The sequence below is a fragment of the Anser anser genome, assembly GCF_964211835.1.
Source record: "Anser anser genome assembly, chromosome: 18".
NCBI lineage: Eukaryota > Metazoa > Chordata > Aves > Anseriformes > Anatidae > Anser > Anser anser.
In genome coordinates, this window is record NC_139739.1 from 15,888,237 (window position 1) to 15,909,354 (window position 21,118).

General features: G+C 42.5%; 1 protein-coding gene across 4 annotated transcripts in view; it reads left to right on the forward strand.

The window, feature by feature from the left end:
• MAJIN (membrane anchored junction protein) overlaps positions 1–21,118 on the forward strand; it is a 132,472-nt gene that overhangs the window by 9,743 nt on the left and 101,611 nt on the right. For all 4 annotated transcript variants that reach the window (XM_083803805.1, XM_083803806.1, XM_083803807.1 and 1 more), the window contains exons 2-5: positions 2,679–2,778; positions 14,410–14,532; positions 18,211–18,256; positions 19,964–20,039. In XM_083803805.1, the coding sequence (XP_083659931.1) occupies positions 2,679–2,778; positions 14,410–14,532; positions 18,211–18,256; positions 19,964–20,039 (345 nt within the window). The remainder of the gene's footprint in view (positions 1–2,678; positions 2,779–14,409; positions 14,533–18,210; positions 18,257–19,963; positions 20,040–21,118) is intronic.

Consider the following 21,118-nt stretch of genomic DNA (forward strand, 5'->3'; position numbering starts at 1 on the left):
GCTACCACCTTAACCCTGTTTAGTGTTACTAAAGTCAACAAAGGAAATTACCGGTGCGTGGTAACACATGAAAATAGCACAGATTACGGGATAAGAGAGATATTGGTATATCCGAAATTGGATAAAGGAATATTGGTAGCCCACCAAAAAGGATCTAGAAGAAGAAGAGAGGGCCAGGCACCATGGACACAAGTGGTACAGATCCCACCTAGGCAACCATCAGAGAATTTACTGGTAGGATTGATTAAAGATTTTGCCATAATGAAAGGAACTGATAGAATTACTGCTTGTTTGCCCATCCCAAAAGCAACGGGGGACCCGCTTGAGTCGGGTATAATAACCTCTCCACTGCCCCAAGTAAAAGGAAATGAAACAATTCAATGTAAAGAAGTGAAAGTTCTAGAGAGGATAAATGTTACACAATACTATAGGAAACTGAGCCCCCAACATCAAGGTCTGAATGTGAAAAGAAGAAGAACTACCATTTCATAACGATAGGCAGATTTAAGAATGTGGGACAGTGTTATTACGATGAACTACGTGTAGTAGAAGGAGTTAGAGAAAAGATTGTTTGGGAATGTCAAGAGAAAAATGAGCCAAAAGGAATGAAAGGGTGGGATAGTGATTGGACAGTAAGTTTATTGCAGAAATTCCAGTATGGAGGGAATACATCATGGTGTATTAAATGGCAGGGAAAGCAGAATGGAACTGATCAGTTTTATACAGTAAGCCGGGTTGATAGTAGTGGTAGACAAGAGTCAACAAAGGTAGCTTGGTGGACTTGTGAGAAGAAATATACTTGCGACAGTAATAATGAAGATATCGAGCACTTACTTCCGGTATTGATAGCTCTTAGGGCAGGATGTGCTTGCCGAGGAATTAAGTACAATTCGGAAAGAAATAGCCAGGCTAGTCAAGTCGCAGTGGATTGTAGCTATAGTACCATACAAAGTCCAGGACAATTTGTATGGGCAGCCAGTGATGGAACTTGGACTACACACCCACCGATAGATGGGGAAGTAAAAGAAATAACTCTAGGACTCCCCACATTGTGTCCAATATGGAAAAAGTCTCCTTTTAAGGGGAAGTTGGAAACCCTACAAATTAGTAGGGCAAAAAGAAGTTTAGAAGAAGGGGCAGATGAAGATACATGGCATGAACCCTCGGATGGAGTAAAATTCAGTTGGGCATTAGAATCTCTATTTGCACAGGTAGCTACTTATTGAAATAGGGAAATGATTTATAAACTTACAGGACAAGTGAGTAGGCTTGCGAGAGCCACAAAAGAAGGCTTTAGAGACCTTAATATCCAACTACAATCTACAACTAAAATGGTGCTACAAAATCGATTGGCATTAGATACACTGTTATTAAAGGAACATGGAGTATGTGGATCATATTGATCATTGCTGCATCCACATTTCAAATGTGACTATTGATGTAGATCATGTCATAGAACAACTGGCTTGAGTGGAACAAGATGCAGAACAGGAAGAGAAAGATATGACAACAAGCTGGTTGGATAAAATTTTTAGTGGATGGAATATTAGTAATTGGGTTAAGTCCTTACTGGAGACAATAATTATATTGGTGATTGTAGGGGTACTAATTTGGTTAACATTTATAATGCTGAAAAGTCTGATTCTAAGGAAGACAACCTGGAACCGGACAGTGATGCAAACTATTGCTCAGCAAATGGAACCACATCCTCAATATCCTCCACCGGCATCTAACAACTTTGGATTTCAGAGAAAGAATCTGAGGAACCCAGGAGGTGAAATGGAATGAAAACCAAATAGACAAGATCAGTTTCAGATCAAGTGAACCCAACCAGAAGGGTGAACGTAACATAAAGCAGAAGTGGTGGACTTATGAAATGTTGTGACAATCCTAATCTTTGTAATTTCCTTGATTCTTAATGATGTAATTTTCCATGATTATATTATTGGTGAGCACTGAGTGTAAAATATTTTAGTTAGTTAGTGAAAGCATTTGCCCTCCTCGAAAGGAGTGAAATGCTTTCAAAGGGGGGGAAATGTTAGTAATAGAAGAAGAAATAATACAATATTGTTTAGTATGTTACATTTGCGATGTACTGTTCCGAGGCTGCGCTTGGAAGATACAAAATATATGTGCAAGGGTAACATGAGAATGCACCAATTCATGATGAGGAGTAAGGAGGATTAAAAGAATGCTCAATTTGCAAGACATCTAGATAACTGGGGCTTCTTGGACTCTGGGAACTGGGTCAAACCAACCTTGCGGTTTGGACTGAGACCAAGGGCTCAGAGAGCATGCGTGAAAAGGAAAGGTTAAAAAGTTCAACTCTGATGAAGACATCTTACTTCATCCCGACGACCACCCGGACGACCACCAGAGAGTAATACGCAAGCGCAGAAGGACTGATAAGATAATTAGCATACGAAGCGAGGCTAGGCGGAGCTAGGAAATGAATATGCATAGATGAGTTGTGAAACCTAATGCATATGTAGTATCTTAGGAGATAAAAGAGAACTAAGAGAACAAATCAGACGAAGTTAGATTTGGGCAGGCATGCCCCTAACTTCCGGCACCTAATAAAGCACCTTCATATAATCACTTTGTGGATTATGTGTCTTCATGAACGCTAACAAGGAGTTTGGGAGTTGCTCCTGCAATTTTTTTTTTTTTTTTTTTAGGCATCTGGCTAGAGTATGGGAGGACTGGGCTGGCTGGCACTTGGCATGCTGCATCCTGGCTTTCTGATCAGGATGTTATCAGTTGTCAAAGGCTGGGCAGGTGAGTGCTACTCTTACCTTACTCTTACTTGCTCCAAAGGGAAACTAATTCCTAAGCAACTGAAATGGCAGCAGGTTGAAAAAAGATTTTCAAGCCAGGAAATCCAACTAAAAGGACTTTGGGAGGTGAGAGAAAAAAAAAAAAAAGCAAAAAAGCACCACATCATTTTATTTCACACGCTTTGGCACAATATCTCCAGCAAACAAGACTGCCATCTGGGACAGCAGAAGCTCGTTTGTCCTGATCCTGATGTGCTGGCATTTATTTTTTTATTACTTTATTTTATTTATTTATTTATTTATTTTTGTAGCGGTGGATAATTCTGGTGTCCCCCTAGTGGTTCTAAAATTCAGTATTCTGACCAGTGCAGTGTCTGTAGCCCAGCTGATTTCCAACAGTGGCAGACAAATCACATATACTGTGAGGCACATATTTCCTCCCAGTGGTCCACATTTCAGTCTCAGGTTGGACTCATTCAGGAAGAAGGCCGAATACTGTAACCTCCCTATGAGCTTTCTGCCTAAATCATGTTTGCCTGTCTTCTCCATTTCTCTTTCAAAAGTATTCTTCATTTTCTTGGTCCTTTTTTGAACTGCCAACCAGCCACCTAGACAACCAGCCAGTGCGGCAGGATTTTGTCACTGGTGTGTGGAAAAGCATCCACAGGAAGTGTCACTTTCTGTCTCCTCCCTCCACAGATTTCTTCTGGTGCTGTTTTTTTCAGCAGCAGCTGTACCTCCAACGAGCTTTTCATAGAGGCTCTTCAGTCTTTCTCTTTCCTTGAGATTGTTGTTTTACAATAGACTGAAGATGCATGAGCAGTTTTTTCTTCCCTTTATAATATCCTTGAATTTTTATCTGGACTATTTTGCCAGAAGTGAGATGTAAACAGCCTAATCTACCTATAAAATGGTATATCTCAGTCTCACACACTCTTGGCCCTGGGGCATTGTCAGCTTTATCCACCTATCTACTAAGGAGAGCAGTCCTGTTAGAAACTAGGAGGAGAAGGAGCCCTTGGGCAAGCCTGAGTGCTGCAGATCCAGCCAGGGCAATACCAGAGAAGAAACAGTGAAGGTACTGTTTCACTGCTGATAGGCAAAGCAGAAGAAATGATGTCTTACTTTCCCAGGGCTGCTCTGATTCTCCAGGGCAGATTCTGTTACAGAGACAGGTTTGTCAGCTTCATAAACAAATATACAGGCAGTACAGTTAAAATCTGGGGGCAATTACCTGCAAATATCATGAGAACAGTTTACAAATCATAAGAACAAAAGCTAAATGGTATTAATTTTGTTCTTGGTTTATAAGCCAGCAATTGTCTACAGGTGCAAGGCTTTTTTCAAGCATATAGAGAAAATTTCTCTGAAGGAAAAGTGAGTACTGAGAGTCTTAAATGTCCCCAGGGTTTGAGGAAAAAAAGACATCAGATACTGTATTATCTGCCTACCAAAGTTGGTATTGCTCAATTTTTTGAAGGTATCTGACAGGGCTGGGGTTCTCTGTTTTGGTCTGAACAGATTACTTGTCAAAGTTCCCACAGAACAAAATTCACCTTTTTCATGCTTGGCCATGAGAGGATTCCAAATCTGCCTGGCCAGTGCTAGGCAAATGCTGGAAGATAACTCTTATCAGAGGCTCTGGAAAGCAAGACTCTGAGCAAAGCAAGCAGCAGTTTCTTAGCTGGATAGGAACTGTGCTGGGTCCCAACACAACGCTGATACTGCCAGTAGCTACCTGAGCACTGAACAATCCTGGGACTTTTTTTTTTATTTTCTTTTGATTACCGTGCTGGCTGTGCTGTATTGTAATCTACTGCTGGAGATTCATGTGGGAGTCCCTCACCCTGCTGAGGTGAGAGCCAATCCTCTGTTCACCAGAGCTTGCAGTGGAGATTGCAGCTATCTGGTGACTGCTGCTCTTGTAGCTACTGTTCTGGATGCAGGAGCTGAGGAGCGTCTTGGTTTTGGCTGCATGGAGGATTTCCAATAGGGGGCACCCAGGGCTCTGTGATACTGCTTTTTTTTTTTTTTTTTCCTCCAGTAGAATGCTCAGACCAGTCAGTCAGAAACTTTGGCCCATCCTTCCCACATTTGCTAAGCCATGATTCTGAAACAGTGATTGATCAACTTCTACATGAAACTTCTATACTGCCTCTTTGTTTACCCAGCAAACTAATAGCAGAACATTTAGGATTCCTCCTGGGAACATGGCAAATGTAAACAATATGCAGCAGACTTTAATTCTAGCTGCTGTGGGACCTACAGGAGCAAGCAGGGTCTGGAAGGTGATAATGCTTTGCAGACCGTTAGGACCCACATGACAAGGCCACACCTTGCAGGAGCAAACCACATGGAGAAGCTTTGGGGATATCTTCAGTGCAACAGTGAAAGGAGCCTGGTGAGCTGGGCAGATTGGCATTGTCTGATCTTCTCTGCAGTAGGGCTGCACTTGGCTGCAGGATATCCTGGAGAGCAGGACAGAAGGTCCAGCAGCAGCACTGAGGAATGGACTGGAGCTGGAGGAAATGGCTGTCAAGCCCATGTAGCCACACTCAAGTGAATACACTTGTCCAGTGGCCTGGGGAAAAAGGGAGTTCCCCTGGCACACACTGTCAATTTTCAGAAGCACATCAAAATCGTACACATTTTTTACTGGGGTTTCAAATGCAAGTCTGAAGGAAGACACTTTCACACTTTCTGTGGTGCCTTTCTCCACTGTGGTGCCTTTCTCCACCACAGCCAGCAGATGTGTCTCTCCCTAGGTCAGGAGGGGCAGATGGGGTGGCACACTAATGAGGGAAGGGGAGTACGAGGCTGCAGGACGTTCCGGGGGCCTCCTTTGTCTTGGCAAGCAACTGCGGTGAAGACTAGGACACTGATGCAAAGGGAATGAGAGGATTCTCATTGTTTCAGCACTCTCTTGAGGCATAAAACTCCAGCAAGAACACTACTCCAGACTGCCTTCCCCTTTGGTGTAAGCTTCCAGCACCTGGCTGGGGAAATATTTTGCCTTTTACACAGCGCTGCTGGCTAGCCCAACCCTGCAGCTGGGCTTGTTAGACGGCCCACATCCCCGCTCGGGGACAGGGCATCCTATGGGAGAGATGTTGCCGGGGCTTCTTTTTGCCCTGAAGGTGAAGTAGTTCTGGAATGTTTTCCTGCTGCTGGTGCCCAGTCCTCGTCCTCGCACTGTATGCCGCTGTTTCTGTCTGCTTGTCTCTAGTCCCTGGTGCTTTATTTTCACCAGAAAGGCAGCCTAATGCTGTTTCAGCAGACACTGGGACAAAACGTGTGGTGGAAGGTGTGGCTTCAACCTGAGGGTGAGTGCTGTGGGACAGTGGGGACAAGCCTGGGCACCAAGCAGTCATAGGCTGCAGCTGCTTCCATTGTTTTCAGTTGCCTCCCTGCCAGTGGTTTCGCAGTGGGTGTGTGATGCCATGATGAGACAGGCTGCTGCGGTGATTTGTGTGCCTACAGATGTCTTTGAAGCTGTTGCAGCATAGTGGGAAAGTTGGGTAGAATTGCAGGGATCTTCAAACGTACCTCTGTTTATTTGTCAGGACTTGGCAGAAAACTTGAAGAATTGTATTTAAAAATTATTAACATATTTTGTTGTCCATAAACCAAACATATTTGGTCTTGTCAAGATTTGTGCTCTAACTTCAAGTTGCATTTAAGTTTATATTGAATAAGCTTTTTTCCTGTGCTGCAAAGATAACACTGGCTTTCCTGTAGCAATTGAACAAGAATCTTTTCTGGAGCTGAAAACAGAAACTTTTTTGTTTTTTCTTTTTCTTTTGTTTCCAGATTTTCCTAGCTTACTCCTGCCAGCATCCAAGGAGAATATAGATTCCATCAAGCACTGTAATGATATTACTTTCAGAGAGTGTATTCATTCCTATTTCTGGACAAATATGTTGGCATGATTTTCTTGAGTAATGCATATTTTTTTCTGAAATTGTTGTTTTCCTTGACAGGCTATGCTGCTGATGTTATATACCAATTTGAGTGAGCAGTCATGTGACCAGAGACACTGGAATTTGAGAAAGAGCTATAGTTACCTGTCCTTGTGTGATTAGTGTGTTCATAGTGATAGGGACTGTCCTTTGATTTTGCATTTGTGTAGACCCTGTGTGGGAGCCCATAGTTGGCATAATAGCAATGAATAGATCTGTGTGTGTATGTGTAAGGTAATGCTGTTCACTTGTAGTTTTGTGCAGAAATTAAAAGGCTCTGTTTTGAGGAAAGGGGTTAGAGCAGATGATCTTCAGAGGTCTCTTCCAACCTTATTAATTTAATGATTCACTTGCTCTGGAAGGTATCAGCTCTCTGTTTCTTCTCTTGCTGACTATTTACAGGGACCTTGGCCCTTTGTCCAATTGCTTCCTGAATATTCTGACAAGTGAGGTAAATAGTGAGGAGTGTGGCTGACTCCTCCAGCCACTCCAGCCCAGCACTGCTCCAGTCTAGGGTCCAGCCCGGTGTGCCCAGGATACTGTGGTCTCTACCCAGGCTGGGGACATGGCTGCTGCTTTTCCCTTGGCAGGTTCTTCTGGTAGCAAACCTGAGCACATATCCCAGTGTGCTGGGTCTGGCTGGGATGGTGTTAACGTTCCCTGCAGCAGCCCATACAGTGCTGTGATCTGCACTCGTAGCTAGAACAGCACTGGTATCACACCAGTGTTGTGTCTACTGCTGAGAAACACTGGCACAGGATCAGGACTCCCTCCAACCCACCCAGGAGCCAGCAGGCTGGGAGTGGGCAAGAGCTGGGGAGGGGACATCACCAGGGCCAAACCAACCAAAGGGACATTCCATACCATATGGTGTCACACTCAGCAAGAAAAGGGGGAAAAGGGGAAGGAGAGAGAGGGCTCTCATTATGAAAATGTCGATCCTCCCAAACAACCGCTACGCGTATTGAGGCTCTGCTTCCTGGGACGTGGCTGAACATCGCTTATTGAAGGGAAGTAGAGAGTAATTACTTTTCTCTCTCTCTCTGTGCTTCTGCGCGGCCTTTGTTTTTTATTTCTTTCCCCCTCTTCCTTCTCCCTTTACATAAATTATCTTTTTCTCAACCTGTGAGTTGTTTTTATATTTTATTTTTTTTCCTTTTCAGTATACTTTCTTTTTCCCCTCTTCTTCTAAGGAAGGGTAGTAAGAGATTGGTTGTGATGGAGTTCAGCTGCCCAGCAAGGTAAAAACCGCCACACCCAGAGACACACAGATGCAAACAGAGACAGGATACTGACATGACTGATCACACAGGCTGCCCCAGCCAAGGGCTGCCTTCAACAGAACTTACCCATAGGACTCAACGTAAAACAGACACAGACAGCTAATAGCCCTTCCTTCTTTCTGGCTAGTAGAGACTGAAGTTCACTCGTGCAGGCACACAGAGAACTCTCTAGGTTTACTAACACACACACACATTCATGGATCCTCAAGTACCAGCACAGCCCCTCTTTCAGCCCTGTATCCCCACATGGATCCCAGGCCCCCTTACCCAGTTCATGGGTCACCAGCTAGTCCAGTCTGAAGTTCACAGGTCTCTTGAGTACTGGCACGGCCCCTCTGGCTGTCCAGTACACTGGAGTACCTGCATGGCTCTTCTGTCTTCTCCAAAGTTTTCCAACATATCTCATTTTGCCCTTTTGTGTCTCAGGAAATGGCAGAGCCCAAAGCACCAGTCCCATGCTGACAAACCCTCAGTCAGTTTGACTATCTAAAAAACCTTTGACTTGTTTCTTTTTTCCTCTTCTCATTTCAGAGTGTCCAAGTAACAAGGCTGGGACCATTCCATGTGCTTAACCGTAGAAACATAGATGGTTTGTGTTGGAAGGGACATTAAAGCTCATTTAATTTCAAACCCTTGCCAAGGGCAGGGACACCTTCCACTAGACCGTGTTGCTTAAAATCTCATCATTGAACACTTCCAGGGATGGGGCATCCAGAGCTTCTCTGGGCAACCTGATCCAGTGCCTCACCACATGAGAACCATCTTGCAGACAATGAGGCTTTTACTGCTCAGAGACCCATGTTTGCTGTGTCCAAGCTTGTTCACAACAACATGCTTATGTTGATATTCCTGGTAAGTAGAAAAATTTGCTTCCCTTTACAACATTTCTGGAGTGTACACTAATTGCTGCTTACAAGGGCCTGAGAAAAGCCTAGAATTCCTCCAAAAAGTCCTGACAAGATGTTCAGCTTGTCAAAAACAATTGGTATTATATGGATAGGAAACAATCCCAACAATGACACCTGAAGGCCTTAGCTGAATTCAGGCCCCAGTGGGCTGACTGCTGCATGTTGGAACCATCAGAAGTGTTCCTGGAGGGGCCTTAAAATCAAAAAGGCCAAAGAGATTGCAGAGGTTTTTGCTTTCCCCTGTCTCTGGACAGGATGTAGGATCACAGACACCGAGACAAGAGACTTATTTCTTGCTGAGACAAGAACCCTTTTGATGCTGTTGTGGGCTAGTTGTCCATATCAGACCTTCCTGGGCTGTCTGAAGCCCTGCTGATGTGAAAGGGCTTTTCCTGTCCCAGTGTGAGCACCCATCCTGCTGCCTTTGATGGCCATGATATATCACAGATATATCATCAGCATGATGCCCTTTCATAGCTGTCCATTATGGTTCTGTCCTTCAATGTGAGCTTTCAGGAGTCTCCAGAAAGCTGCAGTGTAAAAAGCAATCAGCTGCCCCCTTCATTCCCTCCAAGGACTAAAAAAAATTCTGCAGGCAACACCAGAAGGCTTTAACAGAGCCTTTTATCCCAGCTTTTGTTTCTTCTTGCTATCTTCAACTATGGAATCTTGTCACTGGGTTCCTTGGACTATAGGCCTTTTCCCAGCCTTTACTTCAGTGGGTCCCACATGAGAACCCTGCAATGCTGCTTTTACGCCTCTTAGCTGCTTGGCACTCCTAGTTCTTACACACTGCAAAGGACCAAAAAGGGCTCTGTCTTTCTGTCCCTCCAGGCAGCAGGTGCACCCATTTGAGTCTTTGCAGAGCCTATGAGGCTAATACCACATTTGAAACATTTGCAACCATCATAAAAGCAGTCAAACAAGAAGAAAGACAGAAACCAACAGCCAGAAACCCAGTCTAAGAAAACTGTTTCCCCTGTGCTTTCATAAGCAAACAGAAGGGTCAGAGTAAAATTCAAAACGATGGTGGCAAATTGGAGAAAAAACAGATAGTCCTTTCTTCATGGATGTGAACATTAACTGACAATAAAAGATGGGCTTCAGTGGCAGGAGGGAAGATTTCTGTAAGAACAAACCTTGCAGCAAGGATAGTGAAGCAATGGACCAGGGTGATGGAGACGCCTTTGTCCCTGCAGACTCTGTAGTTCTTGACTGTGTCACTTGGTTTCCTAATGGAGTCCTCAGGGATGTTGCCTATGTGGCTTTACAATAGCTCTCAAACACCTCTGTGACCACATTTCAGTGCAAGCTTCAGTGCCTTCCCTTCAAACTAGTTTGTTTCCAGGGTCAAGGTGAAGGTAGTAGCAAAAAGACAAGACATGCACAAGGAAGGGATTAATGATGACAGTTACACAACAGGTAATGTAGCAGCTGACATCTGAGAGGGGTTTGTTCATTTTACTTCTGTCTTCCTGAGCAGGTCATGAAAGCTACATGATACCTGGGTTAATTGAATGCACCTTTTGTGACTCATTATGGTAAATCCCAAGAGATTTGTTGTGGAACTCAGGGCAGCCCAACACCCTAAAAAGTAACTCAGTCTATGAGAGACCAGTATAGACAACCAAGGATATATTCCCCTCATGTGAAATGATTACTCCTAAAACAGGCTCTGTGGGGTCACTGGTATCTCTGAGCAAGCAGTAATTGTCAGAATATGAGCTCATAAATGCAGCAGGAATAAAAATAACCCATGACACTGTGTTGTCAAAATTAGTAGTAAGATAAGATTTAATGTTAGGAAAGGCCTAAGACCGCCTAGAATACCTGGCACCAACAGAATCAGAATGACACTTCAGACAACTTCATTACATGTGTAAGCAAATCTGCACATCGTTCTTGATTGAATGGTCAGAGAGTCACTGTTTTGAAGAGCTTTCCCATTTCATACTTAGAAGAATTTTTTCATTCCTGCACCCTATTTACCTAGAGAGGCTTTCTCCAGTGAAATTATCTGATAAAATGCTGGAGAAAGACAAAGACAAAAAGTATTCTGCCAGTATTCTACCTGTGCTCTTGTAACTGCATGAATGAGTTGTTTTGCATACTGTGCCTGTGTTGATTCTAAAAGGTTGCTAACACTTTTTCTCAAATGATTCATGTTTTCTTGCTCAATGGCCAAAAACTGTTTCTTGATGGCTTCATTTTAGTTCTTTTCCTGTTGCCAGGATTGACACCAAGATCACTGGAAGATCTTTAAAATCCACTGAGGAAAAGGAAGTGGAAAAAGTAGATGTTGATAAGGCCAGATAGATGACTACAGCTGAAGTTATAGCATGATCCCTGACATAGTGGAAGGCACCTCTTGTGATCCTATTTACCCATCATGGCAAATCTTGTTATTATTGAACATGGTCTCAGTACAGCCCAGCACTTCAAATTGAAGTTGGTACTGGTGAAGGAGTTTCCCATGTGGCCTCCATTCCCTAGTGTACATTACAGACTGCTCTTTCACTTGACCAGTCTTTGCAGATGGTTGTTAAAATTGAGGAAAATTCCTTAGCATTTTGGGTAATAATTCTGCCTGAAACTATTAGTGTTTGAGGGGCATACGTAGCTCAAGGAAACACTTTGGTTTAATTGGATGAGAAAAAATCACCTGGGAATGACTGTCAAAAGGCTGCTAACCTGTAATAAAACATTACTCCTTTTTGAAATCTGGGAATCCCAACCCTTCTTTTATAATTGCTCATAAATGTTTTGGAAATGTCTTTGAGTGGAATGTGCCTCAGTAGTAAGGCTGTACAGACAAGTATAGAGAATGTCATAACACACCACTGCCTCTCAGGAAGGCCCAATTTTCAGAATATGGACTCAACAAGACAATATGAAAAAATACCCCAGGAAATTAAAAGTTGGACAATAGCCAGTGTTAAGAAGGGCATAAGTGCCTTTTTAACTCCAAAGGGTTACTAACCTTTGTCAGTGAATCATGCCAGGGAAGGTTACGGAATAGATCATATTGAGAGCAATCACAGCATGTGCAAGACAACTGGGGGATCAAACCCAACCAGCATGGGTTCATGAAAGGTAGGTCCTGCCTGACCAACCTCATCTCCTTCTAAGACCTGGTAACCCATCTGTAACCCATCCGATAGGACAAGAGGGAATGGCCTCAAGTTGCACCAGGAAAGGTTCAGGCTGGAAATTAGGAGACATTTCTTCTCAGAAAGAGCAGTGAGGCATTGGAACAGGTTGCCCAGGAAGGTGGTGGATTCACCGTCCCTGGGGGTGTTTAAGGAAAGGTTGGACGTGGTGCTTAGGGATATGGTTTAGTGGGTGATACTGGTGGTAGGGGGACAGGTGAACTAGATGATCTTGGAGTACTTTACTAACCTTAATAAAGTCTCCTTGTGTAATGGTTGGAGAGTAGCAAGTTTTTATGACTGTCTACTGATTCTGTTAAGATTGTACAGGTCTTTTTGATAACTAAATGCAAATTGTTATTCCAGAAGCTTAAGACCTTCTCATTCTGTGTATGTGTATAGATTGAAATGAACACTATCACTATCTTTTTTTTTTTTTTTTTTTTAGTGAGAACAGGTTTTGGGGCACACAGCTTGTGAGCATAGGATGGAGAATAAACCTTCCTGCATTCACACTAGCCACTCCCTGGTACATTTGCAGTCTGCTTTCACTATGCCTAGGCAGTTTCCCCAGGAGGGAAGCAAACACAAACTTCTCCAGAGGACTACTTTTGGATCTGATTTTTAAAGGAGATTACTCTGTATTTCTACTGTACCTTTTTGGCATGTGCGTTCTCTTGAAACATACAGAAAACTAATCTGGTCTTTGTTTTTCCTACAAATATAACCTGTAGGCTTTCATGGGGTAATAAGTATTTCCTTTTTTGATCATTGCTTTGTTAGGTCATTGGTTATTACAGCTTTTCAGTTGTGTCTGTAAAACATGGTTGTCAGAAAGGCTCGAGTGGTCATTTCCCTTAAAACAAAACAAAACAAAATAAAAAACCTGATGAGACAAGACTTCTGCTGTAGCATTTTTGTCACCCTCCAAGGAAGCACACTCTGTTTATTGGAGGAATGAAAAAATACCTGGGAATCTTTGCATGAAGAGTTCCTAAAACAAAAGACAAAACTGACATCATTGACATTTAGAAGAGAAAGGGCAGAGCTGCTGTCAAGGGTTTGTCATTAGGCACCAGAGTTAATGTTGCATTGAGAAACCTAGGCAGAACCCACACTCCTTTGAAAATGGTTTTAAGACCTGGCACAAGATAAAGGGGCAACAACTCCTCTGATGCTTTTGTTTCACACTGGAACACAAACTGCTACAAGCAACTGCTTCCAGTAGCAAAATGCCACTGGCTCTGAAATTCAGCAGCATCTGCAACCAGTGCAGAACATGATGTGGCTGTGAGGGAACTGGAGCTGAGGCCAGAGGCAGCCCAGCTGACCCAGAGCCCGGACTCTGTGGCAAGGCAGAGGAGACAGGGAGAAAGGGAAGAGGAGGTGCTGCGGCTGGGAAGTGGCCCCGAGCCTCCCCCGAGGCAACTCAGACGTCTCCTGCGGCTTCCCTGCTATGCGCCACGGGGACAGCGTTGCCAGGCGCCTCACCGCTTCCCCTTGACACTCCCGCGACAGCCATCTCGTGGGGCGGGCTGCCAGCGGGCCGGTGTCCCGGGGCGGCGCGGGTCGGCCGTCCTGCCAGGCGCCGCTCATCGTCTCCTCGTGTGGAACCTCACGCCGGGAGGCGGCCCCAGCGCCCGCTCCTCTCCGGCCGCAGTTCCGACCCGCCGCTGCGAAGGGCCGGTCCGGGCCGCTGCGGGCGGCTCCTCCCGTTCAGCGAACGCTGCGGCCGAGGTGGCGCTGGGGCAGGCGGCGGCGAAGAGGCCTGCTGGCACTTGAGGGGGGCTGCCGGGCCGGGTGCTTCGGTCTCTACTCTGCTCTCCGAGGCGACGGCACGGGTGGGCACCGCGCAGCCCCTCCCAGGGCAGACAGCCCCCTCACTCCGCTGCTGGCCCAGAGCCGGCATGGTGCCTGATAGGCCTCTGGCACCCGGGAGCAGGCTGTCAGCCCCTGTCCCCTGCGGAAAACTCTCTTGGCAGGACAGGTGGAGGTGGTGTCCCCGCGTCAGGGTTGCCCAAGGGGCCTGTGACACCCTGTTCACCTAGCAGGCCAGCAGGGAGGGTGAGGAGGAGGAGGGCGATGGTGTCTCCCCTCTCAGCAGGCAGGAGGGCTTTGGGCTTGGCATCTTCCGCAGGCCCCTTCCTTCCACTAGAAGGCTTTGCTCCAGAACCACCTCCAGTGCTGGGCTGTCCTTCCATGCTCCTGCCCTTTGCCAGACTCCCTCTTCCTCCCGTCCCCACTAGTTGCATGTAATCTTTTCTTATACTGTGACAGAATGAAATCTGGTTAAGGGTTTTAATAATTTACCTTTAATTCTTTTGCTTCCCTAGGTGTACACTGAGGAAGAAAAATATGTCATTAAAACCATTTACATATCTGTTGCCTGAAACAAGGTTTCTTCATGCAGGCAGACTTGTGTATAAGTTTAAAATCCGTTATGGTAGCTTCAAAAGGTAAGAAAGTTAAAGCTGAAAAGTCAACCTGCAGCTTGATAATCATTTGTAGAACTGAGTTAATATGAGAATGTCAATACAAATTTTGGGGGCTCCTCATTTCTTGCCTTCTTTCACTATGAAAGTTGTCACTTAAAAGCTGCTGTTGCGCTTTAGTTTGTTGTACACACTGAGCATTGGCATGGGAGAGTAACATGAGCCATAAAAAAATATTGTATTTCATTTCCCTGTATGGATTTCTTGCCTCATTGGAAAAATAGTCTATTTTTACTGCCAGTGTTTTGAAATTTTGTTTTTAATTTAGAATCATAAAATCATTAAGGTTGGAAAAGATCTCCAAGATCATCTGGTCCAACTGTCCCCCTACCACCAATATTACCCACTGCAGAATCATAGAATCAAATTTAGAAGCTGTAGAACCTTGGAGCTCCATACTCAATGTGTACTTATTTATTAGGCTGTCAGTTGTTAGCAAATTGCCTTTTGCTGGTCTTGCAATAATGCACTCGTAGATATATACACAGTCTTTAGAAACTCTCCCTGGCACCTGGGAGTAGTTTCTTTTACTCTCAGGATTTTTTTCTCTGAAGGTTCCCTTTCCACTGCCACTCTTATTTCAAATGTTTAAGACAAACTTGTTGTTTTGAAACAACAGCATGCCTTTCCTGCAGGTAGAGGAACTGAGGAGGACTTCTTTGATAACTGCTTCTCTCAATTTATAGAAGGTATCGTAGTGACAAGCCTGAGAAATGATAGTGAAAGGACAGTATTTTAGTCTGTCAGTGTTGCTGGCATTCAAGGAAGAGAAAGGAAAATAGCCTTTGGGTGTGCAGAGGATAATGAATGAATAAGAGTTGTGGGAGGTAATGGTTGTGTGGTAAGCCTCAAATAGGAAGTTACAGTTACTAGACAGCAAAGTAACTTAATCGCAGTGTGCTGATTAGTCTGGTCAGATGGGGAAGATGTAAAACAAGAAAGGAGGTTGATCTTTAAAAGGTGAAAAAATAATATTCCCTGAGGCTATTGCCTTGGAGGAATCTGCTTGTGTTTGCTAATTTAGACATGCAGATATGATAAACAGATCCTTTTGTGAGTGAACAAAGCCTTGACCAACCCACTCAAGAAGTTTTTGGAGGTTTTAATTTGAGAGGGGACTCAGTCCTTGAGGCTGTGGGCTCTAATCATCATAGAAGTTTAAGCTGTTCTGGCAAAAGGAGATACTACTGCTCAGGTTTAAGAATAGCATTCAAAACCAGGTGTTTATAGATTGTGTTCTGCCACAGGAGTGTTCTGTATATCTGAAACTTGGTCTGAAACTTTATACTTTGTTACTGTCAACTTCTGATAAACTATATTAATAGTTTAGTATGTTAGTATAAATGTTAGTATAAATGTTAGTATTCATAAACATTAATAAAATTAAAATAAGCAAAACCAGTGGCTCTATTAGCATAATCTGTCTCTTTGTGTACATCCTTCAAGGCTGTGATCATCAACAGACAGCAGTTCAAGGGTGATGCCCTCAAAGGCTTTTGGAAAGTCTTGTAAAACTGTTGAGATTATATCTCTTTCCAGATGATGACAAGCATACAGGAACTAAGACTGAGGTCCTTTTGGATCAGCAGATATGCTTGCATCAAAGAAACAGAGAAGCCCTGTGCCATCATAAAAAACCTGTTTTTATGCAGCAGGGCTAAAATTCCATATGGAACAACTCCCTTGAGTTTCTGTCTATAAGAGTGGTTTTCTCAACAAAAGTGAATTTCCTTGGGTAATCATATACACAAAGACATTGCCAGAGCCTGGTTTTATTCAGGAAGTAACTGTTATTAGGCTGAAGAAGACTTAATGTGTTATGAATTAGATGATCTTGCCTTTAAGCACTGGAGAGAATAATCAGTGTATCTGATCTAGCAGTAGCTCAGAGCACCTGTGATCTTCCTCTTCAGAAGGCAGAACTCCTTTTGCAGATGTTTCTTGAATTAAATTTGGACTATTTTCAAGATCTTTAATACCTGGCAGAGATTCTGAATGTAGCTCTGAAGCTGGATGAGAAACATGAGAAACAACTCAAAAATCTTTTTTCTTCACTGTCTCTTTGCTGTGAAAGTCACCATATTCATGCACCAGGGACAAGAGATGTCTGTGGAAGATATACAGCCCTTGCCACAGTGTCCTTCTTTGCCACACTGAAATGAAGTGATAGCAAAGCATCTGATTCATTCCTAATTCATAAAAGAGAGTAAAATGTAAAATTGTAACTCCTACATGCATATATAGTCATGTTCAGAGAAACATTATCAGCCAGCCTTGGGATTTGGGAAGTGAAACTCGTTTTCCCCGCAATAAGATTGTGACCACTCTCAGGATAGATTTCCAACAGAAACTTGAAAGAGTTGATCCCAGCTGATCACAGACCTGATTGTGACATGTGCAGGCTTTTGCTAGTGTGAAGTCATCTTCACTGAAAGTCTTCTAAATACCTAGGGAAAATGAGGTAACAATAAAGGTTCTTTCTTTCTTTAAAGTCAGAAAGATGACTCCATTTTTGCATCTCTGCATTCCATGCTTAAAAAGAAAATCACCCCTTCCCAGGTGCCCCCAAATCCAGCCAAATGAATCCCCTGCAATCAGATAGCAAGTCTGACACCTGTGCCAGGAGACCCTGGAATGTTCCTTGCTTTCTTCCACTTCTTCCACCTTTTTCTCCTCATCACCATGACGTAATTCCTTACTGAATCTTTCATTTTTCTGCTGCTTAATGAAGTCATCATGACCACAGTGTAAGACTTGGATGGGTGATATCAATTTCCTCCTATTGTGGCATGTTGTGCAATTCCTTTCATTAACTTGTTAGTGTCAAACAAGGAGAGAGCATTTCTGAAGAGGAAGGAAAGTTCTCATCTCTGACCAAGTTCTGACTAGGGACCCTGAATGTGTTAGATATAAAAATGACTGCACTACCAAACCATAAATCAGAGAATACTTGCATGCCATGATTACTTATATTCCACTTAATTTACTTATTTCCAAGTAACAATTATGTGATTTGTTTACTTTTTAATGGATTCTGATTTTTTTAAAGACCTTATTTCTCACTGTATATTTTATTGTTGGCTGATACCTAGCAGCAAGCAACGTTTGAGAAGATAGTTTACAAAAAATGTGTTTAACATTGTGAGAGCAAAGTCTGATGTAGGCAGTACACAATTACCAGCATCAAACGGCCCTACTTCAGTGATGCAAAGCCCATTTCTTCAACGGTTCTGCATTGTGGATGGAATTAAGGGACAAGTTCTGATGGCTTCTTTTTGTCTCTTGACTAGAATGTAGAATGGATAATTGATAGGTTGGAAGACAGAAGTGTTAGTTTGAGGCCACCTTGTCGAAAAGAAATCATAATAGTTAGTGGGGATTGACTGAAAAGATCTGACCTCTTATTTGTTCTATGTGCACACAGTATACAAATGGACACAAATCAAAAGAAACAATCCTTCTGAAATAATAGAATTTTTAAGAACAATATTTTAAGAATTCAAATTCCTGCTAAGTATTTCCTCTATGTAGTGAGAATATGCCTTATTCATGATGTTTTGTTGTCATTTGAACTCTGCCAATGAATGTAATTCCATTGTTTTGTGACTGGGGTGGGACTAATTCTCTCTGTTTGTTTCACAGTGCTTCTGAACTAGATAACACTGAAAGTGCTGTCAAGGAGTTAGAGGTAGGACTAGGATATAAAGCAGGTCCATGGGGCCTTAGCCGAATGTTCAGCTGTGTAAATCTTTTATTCATTACGGGGCTGTGAACATCATGTTAAATGAAACATTTCTAAATAGAATAATGGAGAACTTGGGAAAGTACAAGGGTGAAAAAATACTTCAAATAATTTCATCAAAATGCACAATTGGCCTGGAAAAAAAAAGAATAATGCTTTTATTTGAAATATTTCAAATAATCTAATGAATTGGATAAATGGAAACTCATGTTTGTGGAGCCAGTTACACACCATTCCGTTCTGATTCCTGTTCAGATTCATTCTGAAGTAGAATTTTCCCATGGTTTCACTCTTGGTGTAGGACCTGACCACTACTTTTAACTTCTTAGGCTTCATTAGCTGTGAAACACTCCTGTTTTTTAAGGAGCTGTGGCAAAACTAGATTGACAGAGTGCTTTCTTTCTAATGCTAAATTGCATGTGCTTTGTTTGCATGTGGCAAAACTGGATTGACAGAGTGTTTTCTTCCTAATGCTAAATTGCATGTGCTTTTGTCGTAACTGTGGAGCCAGTGCAACCAGTGGATGTTCTTGTATTGATGCCATTACTTTGCAACCATGCTTGGTCATAGCTGATGAGATCTCCTCATCTTTTCCCTATTAGAGACAGAAGAAAGACCCTTTCATTCCCAAGGAAATGAGGCAAATATGTTGCTTACTTAAAAAATACTCCTATTACTTAATTTAAAAAATCTTCAGAGTATGGTAATAGTATTGTAAATATTGTTGAAGACAATTTGCTGATTTTGATATGGAAAATTATTATTTGTTGTCTTTGAAAAATAATTAACAATAATACCAAAAAAAAAAGCTTTCTTTTTGTAAAACAGGATTTTGTTGGGGCTGAATTACAGTTTCTCTGTAAATGAATTGTTACAACTAGAATCATAGAATATCCTGAGTTGGAAGGGATGCACAAGGATCATCAAGCCTAACTTCTGATTCCACATAGTGCAAACTAATAGTTAAACTATACATCTAAGAGCATTGTCCAAACACTGCCTGAATACAGACAGGCCTGGGTCCATGACCACTTCCCTGGGGAACATTGTTCAGTGCTTGACCACACTCTCAGTGAAGAATCTTTACCTTGTATCCAACCTGAACCTCCCCTGTCACAGCTCCATGCAGTTCCCGTAGGTCCTGTCGCTGTGATCAGAGAGAAGAGATCAGTGCCTGCCCCTCTGCTCCCCTTCATGAGGAAGCTGTCAATAGCAGTGAGGTCATCCCTTAGTTTCCTCTTCTCTAAGTTGAATTGGTTCAGCATTCAGAGAAAGAGGAATATTCTTATTTTTGAAATAAATAAATACCGAATGTGTTTTGCTGAAAAAAGGAAACTTCGTAAATTTAAAAGCCCATGTTCTTCAGAAAAACAAGTGTTTCTATGTTAATTTAAGAAGATGTTCATTCACGTCAACTTCTATTAGTGTTACTGCAGTGCACTCAAGGTGAAACAGAGGGAGTGGGGAGAAGAAGGGGAAAAGGATAAGCAAAGCTGTATGTATCTAGAATGTGCTTTCCACAACTCATGCAAACTGTAAGGTTATTTTAAATTTTTCCCACTCCTTGAAACTGTACTTCACAATGGAATTGTGGTTATATTGTTAATGTTTTTCCCTCCTTTTTTTTTTTTTTTCCATCTTCTCTATCTCCAGGAAGCAATTCGAGTAATCCTTGGAAATCTTGACAATTTACATCCATTTTCTACAGACCACTTCACTGTCTTTCCCTGTATCCTTTCAGCCTCATAAAAATAAATGATTCAATGAATATGTTGGGCATTACTTAATTCAGCATTCACATACAGTACTTTGCAGATCTTTAGTTACTTTGAGCTTCACAACTTCATGTTAGCCGAGGACTCACCTCAGTTGTTGCCTTCACCAAAGAATTGATTTCAGAAGGGTGTTTTGCATTGTTTTTAGATTAATGATCTTGCATTCCAAGTCAGATCTAGTCAGACAAAACAAAAGCATATATATGAAGTCATAGTAAACTCACCAAATGCAGTTGCAAACAAAGCTAGTGCATTGTTTAAAACTGTTAATGAAATGTAAAACGTTCCTTACAGACTCAGAAACTTTGGCTCACTGGTAGAAAAGACTACAGTAGTTTTCTGGTAAGGTACATTAGAATTAAATCACAGTCATGGGATTCTGAGGGAGGATTGCTTCTGTAAAGCTGGCTTCAGTCTGTTCAGGAAGAAGTTTGAGCTTGACCTCAGGAGAATAGGGTAGTGTTCTCATGAATTCTTACGTTGCCTAGATGAACGTTTAATACAAAAGCTGTTTCTTGGGAGGGTGCAAATGTGAGTATATGCTTGCATACCCACTGAGAGCTGAGAGAAGTGAAAAATACCTGTGGAGTGAGTTTTACAAGGAGAGGTAATTATGAGTTAGAGGTAGATCTGAGATAGCTGGAAGACTAGATTGGGTTTTGAACACATTATACCTATAGGGTTGTCATCTAGTTATTCTGTTCACATCTTCAATATAAGCTTTGAAGTATAGAAATAAAACTAGAACAAATGAATTCATCTTATTTTGCTCATCCTATTTATTCCTTTGTGACCAGCGACCAGATTTTTTCCTTCTTCCCTGAAGTTTACAGAGGCATTTAGTGGCTCAGCCTGATTTGCTATCAGAAAATAATGTAAAAGCTCTATGCCATTGCAGAGTATAGGCATATAGAAGTTAATATTAGAATATTCACATGTACTGGTTTTGTTGAGTGTTATTTCCTGGGGATTTCGATTTTGGTATGTAAATTCTGAAGCACTTGAGACTGGATTATTCTGGCTAGCAGCTCAA